Below are 6135 nucleotides of genomic sequence, written 5' to 3' on the forward strand. Positions count from 1 at the left end.
GTACACAGACGTCTAGACTCCATATATATACTACAAAATACCTGAACTATCACTGCTGGGACACTCTCTTGTTTCACCACAGCCATCTGATGCATAATTGCATTCCTGCCACACTTCACTCAAACTGGCAAATACATTTTTTATCCAACAGCTAAAAATAATTTTCTTGGCTTGAGAAAATGTAAAAAATTGTCTTTTTTTCCCCAATATAAATTTTTATTGATTAGGTGAAAAAAATACTGAGCTATAAAAAATGCCATGGATTACCAAACCAAAAATTGTGCAAACAACAAGAATAAAAACTGTAATCTTGAAATAAACTTATGAAAAGTCTGTCTGGAAGGGAGAACTAAAAGAGAAGAAAATCAAATTTCAGCCACACATTGCATAAATACCCATGTTAGAAAGGGGGGGGGGGGGGAGAATAGAACCACTTTAAGAAAATATCAAACATCTTGTAAAATGAGATGAAAGTCTTCATATTCCACACAAACTTTGATAGGGTTGATGAGAGCCTTTTTACAGAAAGAATTGGAAGAGAGATGAAACCCAAGTTAAGAAACCTCAGTCTTCCTGTAGTATGAGATAATAGCAAAACAGAAGACAGGTGCCTGCACAGCAACACACTGTCTCCTACCTGGCTTCAATTTCAAACATCAAAGGCAACGTGAACACAAAGAAAAATGTGTGCTGTTCTCAGTGAAATATTCTCCAGTGTACAACTCATTCACTTCTTATCAAACATTAATGAGCTAGTATTGACTAGAATGGGGAACATTTTCCTCAATTGAGGGCTGTTTACACTAAGACCAGTGGTGGTGACATTGAATTCCTTGTAAATATTGGTTTTCATCTAGCATGCCTTGTCCTCCGATAGCCTGATGTGCCTGTCGTAATTGTACACATGTACTCAAAGACCCTGTTTTTAAAACTGCTCGTCTATCCCTTTTCAATCAATATAATTATAAATACCGTATGACCGAGTCTTTCCCATCCACGCATCATGTAAATGTAAATGTGATTGAAATGTGCTAAAAGGAATAAAAACATCTGGTGCATTTTAATGTTCAAAGGCAAAGATGTGCCTTGATCCCACAGGACTACAGCTTGCACACAAACCTGGTACCCAATTGTCTTTTCTACGAAACATCCTCAAAGGTAACACTTTCTCCACCAGCACTTATTTCTGGTCTCTTTAATCTATTAAGTCATCATATTTCATCATATAGACTGTCTGGGCCAATTGGACGGATTCTACTGAATTCTCAAGACAAGGGTGTATGGCTTTGCGCCTCTATTCAACCAGCTAACCTCAATGCACATAGAGGTGCGTTTGTGGTGTCGATTTTCGTCTGATAATGCCAGAGCTTTTTGTGCGCAGATCTCTGTGACAGATTATTCATGAAAAAGGGGACAATGATGGTTAAACTACTTCAGTTAAAGCTTAATTCTTTGACATCTTGTTAAAAAACATGCAGATCATGCAATCCACATCTTCAAGTTTTTCTTAATATCCAGCCCTTTACTTTATTGAACAATCCTTTGTGTGTCTCTTCCCCCCCCCCCTCCTGTGCATTTTTTACTTAATCAATATGTCATTTCCTTCACTAAAGAAGATCACTTCTTGCATCAAATGCTACGCAACAAGCAATTCATATGAAACTAATTCAAGCATGGATATCCAAAATGTGAGCCATTTCAAAGAGTTCCAGATTGGAAGTTACCACCACAAAGCTACAGGTTTATAAGGAGCAGATTCTTTTTCCCCATATTTTTTCACGATAACAAGTACCTCTACCCAAGTTGCCACCTGTATCTGATTAAGCTGCTGTTGATAGTAAGTAGATCCATCGGGGCACTTGCTGAATACATTTACAGCTACTTGGAGGACTTGTAGCAGCCAATTTAATCATGAATTTGTGGAGTGCAAGCTATGCAGACCTTATCTCGACTCCAACTCACAAGTGAGATTTACACGAAATCTTAAAAATCTATCTCGATCAACATAAAAAACATTTTCATTCTTTCCTCACGTCTTTTAAATAACTGACAGCAGCATGTGTCTGAAAATGGGGTTAACTTGAATTCATCAACCCCAGCCTTCAAAACTTCCCTCTAACAAGCAAATTATCTCATTACCACCACCAGACTTCTTAAAAGTCTACAAGAGCTGCTGCCGGCAAAAAATTCCCTCTCTCAATTTGAAATCCGACTCCAAAAGGTCAGCTTTACGCCTGCAAGCAGTTTGTTGAGTGTTCATCGAATCCTGCCCCACTCACCCATGTGTGCTTCCGCCTCTTTATTCTTAGGCTTTTTTTAATCAAAAGTGGACATTCTATAATAAACTTGAAGGGATAAGTGATGCTGCTTGGTGTCTAAGTAGCACAGGCATGAAAACATAAAACTGTGCTTGTGGGGATATTCTGGGACACATATTCTTTGACATACATTCTGATCCAAAACGAAAGAATGTTGAATATAGCATTTTCAAATTATGAAAAAAAAAAAACTTCAATCAAACTTGTTAAAAGGGTCTATGAGGAATTCTCTTTTCCCACAGATCACACAAGAGCTCCCTCTTTCCCTACTGAAGTGTTTCCTCTTCAAATGCTCATTACATTTCAATAACAATGACCCCATGGCCTCCGCCTCACTCCACTCTGTGGAGAACACACTGGAGGATACTATTTACTTCCCAATGGAAGCCTTCCACACACCTGAGTCCCAGTGACAATATTAATCTATCATTCATTAACTTTTCATTAAAGAACAAATGTTCAAATAAAACATCCACTATCCTTTGTGCCTGATGGCTTGGTGGAAACATTTTCAACAACTCTTAACAATTATGCAACATACTTTGAGAGAGACGTATTTTTTTGAGAGAGCTTGCAAAAAAATAGTAACATTTTGTCTGCCAGTCAATAGGAGTAGTCTCAATTTTTACTCACTTTTTTTACTCTCAATGAGACAGTAGTGAGTACACATTGCTGTAATGTGCATTTAATTTTAAAAGCACTTATTTCAACTTTGTCTGAGAAAAAAGTCTAGGGGATATATCAAGTGAAATCAAATCAGACTCCACCTGCCCTGTTGGATCATTTTTCAGCCATTGTTACCAGGTTAGGCCAAGGTTTAGAAAGTAATTATCATTGTAATGCCATGAACTCCTACAATGTTGTTCAGCCTCAATATTTCCAAAAATTCACAATCACTTTCATGAACAGAATTTTTCAAGCAAAAATTTTGATTTTAAAATAAAAAGCACTTTAAAATTTTAAGTGGTATTTAGCAATAAGGAAATTCAAAGCTGTGGTAATTGTTCAAAACTATTCCAGGAATATGTATATTCAACTACCTTAGTTTCCCCAGGTCTTTCTGATTTTATCTTAAACCATGTCCTGTCTGACTAACAAAAATAACATAGGGCAATAACATGGAAATTCTCAGGTTGCTTAAAACATTATTTAGGGGTAAATTTTTTACAGAGAGATTGGTATAAACAAAACAATGATGTCCAACTGAAATCAAGGGATGAGTCCCTTGCCACAGATAAGATATCATTTCCAATGTAACAACATAACAATTCCCATCAATATCCACATTAAATCAATTCTGATCAGTTGAAACAACTGTAATATCATCAAGGATATACATGTGTGGCAACAACCAACTGATATACATTCTCTATCTTAATCAGATAGACTCGGTATCTTGGTTAATTTAGCCAGAAATACATGGAGTCCTCCCTCATAACACTGGTCTTATCAGTATCAAAATATGCCCATCTATGCTGACCCTGGTTCCTCATCATGAAAGTTGTGTTCTATAAGGGTCTAACTTAAAACTGCCTAGACCAACTGTAGTGACATCAGCCACACTATAAGGTTTAAGTCAGACCTGGTCCAAAGTCACCTTTAACTGCCTCATATACACTATTTACCTCCAAATCTACATAGCTCTACTGGAAGAGATGATAATACATAGTTGATTATCCTTTCAATCCCAGCATGAAGGATACTGTTTATGTGCTCTGGCTGGGACAGAACTGCTGATTCTAATCATACATGGCTTATTTTAGTCGGCCCATAAATAAGACTGCACCTCCCTGCCTTCAGATGGGCAGGCTTTTATCTATTTACACTACCCCGATGATTGGTTATTGATGATTTATGACCCAATTAAGTGAAGACATTAGGGGTTCACTAGTCCATAAAGATATATTTATGTTCCTGTAATCAGCTACGGTCCTAAGGGAAAGCCAGGATGAATATTGCTGGGGTTATGGTTCTCTATTAGATACTACATAGAATATAAAACATACAGCTGGTTTAGCAAATGAAATTATGTTTCCTTCTTTTTTTCTTTCTTTATTAATATTTATCTATTTATTTTTATCATTAATTATTATTTTTGCATCAAAGTTTTCATACAGATGGAGTTAAACACTGGTGACAAAAATATTAAAAACAATGTAAATCTTTATCAATACTAAAACATAATAGATCAATTTCTTTTCCACCTTTCGGTGTCTAAGTTTTACAGGGAATCCATACCTGTGGTACAAAACTAAATTAATGTGTTACAATAAGGACACATAAATTCAGTGACAACCAAAGGCAATGCACGTTATATGTGAGCTTACAAAGTTACAAAGTAGTTGTGAAAATAAACAGTGGCACACGGTAAATGATCTGACGAGTTCAATGATATTAACAATGTAATGTCAACATTTTATCTAAAAATAGATGACCAGAAGCTTTATCTGTTTTGTTTCTTTGTTCTTGAAATGACCACGACCCCTGCACGAAGTGAGTGCGAAGTACTGAATACCAGCCTACGTTGTTTGCATACATGTGGAATACGTCAATATAGATCGCAATGTGGGGTCGACCGCTCGCCTCGTCGCAATACAAGTTTGGGTCATTTCCAACATTAAATACTTCCTCTGGCAGACACTCTGATGTTTCGGTTACGATGTCTCAAAGGGATGATACTGCACGAGCCACACCGCCCTCGGACATTGCAAACGCCTTGGCCTACTCTCATTAGTGGAAACTTATAAAGGTCCCGAGAGCAGGACCAAACTTCCCAAGACATCGCTGGTTTTAGTTCGCATGTAAGACTTGACCAATGAGTTTTAACTGTAGTAAATAAAAAATGCAATAGTCATAAAGTTTGGTGGTACTTACCAGTCTGAAGAGATGCTAATAACAAAAGTAACGCGAAGAGAAGCTGCCGAAATGACAGCCTCACTTCTCCCATCTCCGCCATCTTCGTTGCTGCTTGACTAGTGTGACGTCAGGCTGTTCTACGGAGTGCTCCCCACCCTGAACAAAAACTTGGTTTTATTTTCCGACTGTTTTTGTTACAAATGCGTCATATCAACACGTTACTAAAATAAAAAAAATATGCATATAAAATTGCGATCGAAACGTGAGTTACTGATTTCTTCTTTTACAATTGTTTTTTCCCTTTTTTTACGTTTCAAATATCTTCCAAAGGAGAAATTCACCTGATCAAATCTAACAATTATCAAGGAGTTTCAATTCAGTTGAAACTTCTTGCAATAATTAAAGTCCTATTTTTTCGGCATAGAGATATTATGTGTCACCTACTGTCTATTTTAAAAAAATCACATTGACCCGCATTATTGCGGTGGAATGTTTTGTATTTACCTCCAAAGATATTATATAAGCTAGGTGGGTCCTAGAAATAAGTGAGTTGATTGTGTTTGTGATGACATCAATTTTCTTGCAGCAAAGATATGGAAAGGTGTGGAGACGCTAACACATTCAAGCAGTGTGACTCTTGGACACGAATGCATATTTCAATCTGGTGGCTTTATATGTGCTATCACACCATATATAACCCCACAAGCAGAATTTTTTTTTTTTTTTCAGATGGGGTAAGGAAGTGAAAGTGCTACCTTTATCAACATATTAAAAGATATATATCAATAAAATATATATATCATTATAGTTGCAAGGGATAAGACGATCAATTTCACAAAGAACAATTGCATATGATAATTAGTCATGGATCATTAGTAAAGGGTCAAAGGCCACAAGAGGTCATATTTCAAGCATTTTTTCATAAATTAAAACCAGAAAGCACTGTTGTGAATTGGTATCT

General features: G+C 36.6%; 1 protein-coding gene across 1 annotated transcript in view; it reads right to left on the minus strand.

The window, feature by feature from the left end:
* The window catches only part of LOC106160415 (bone morphogenetic protein receptor type-1B), a 42433-nt gene extending 37096 nt beyond the window's left edge, over nucleotides 1–5337 (minus strand). The window contains exon 1 of the mRNA XM_013537010.2: nucleotides 5193–5337. Coding sequence (XP_013392464.1) covers nucleotides 5193–5274 — 82 coding nt within the window. The 5' untranslated portion in view covers nucleotides 5275–5337. The remainder of the gene's footprint in view (nucleotides 1–5192) is intronic.
* Nucleotides 5338–6135: the final 798 nt, after the last annotated feature.

This window comes from Lingula anatina, chromosome 2 (assembly GCF_051362555.1).
Source record: "Lingula anatina isolate TDL-2025a chromosome 2, LinAna3.0, whole genome shotgun sequence".
Classification (NCBI taxonomy): Eukaryota; Metazoa; Brachiopoda; class Lingulata; order Lingulida; family Lingulidae; genus Lingula; species Lingula anatina.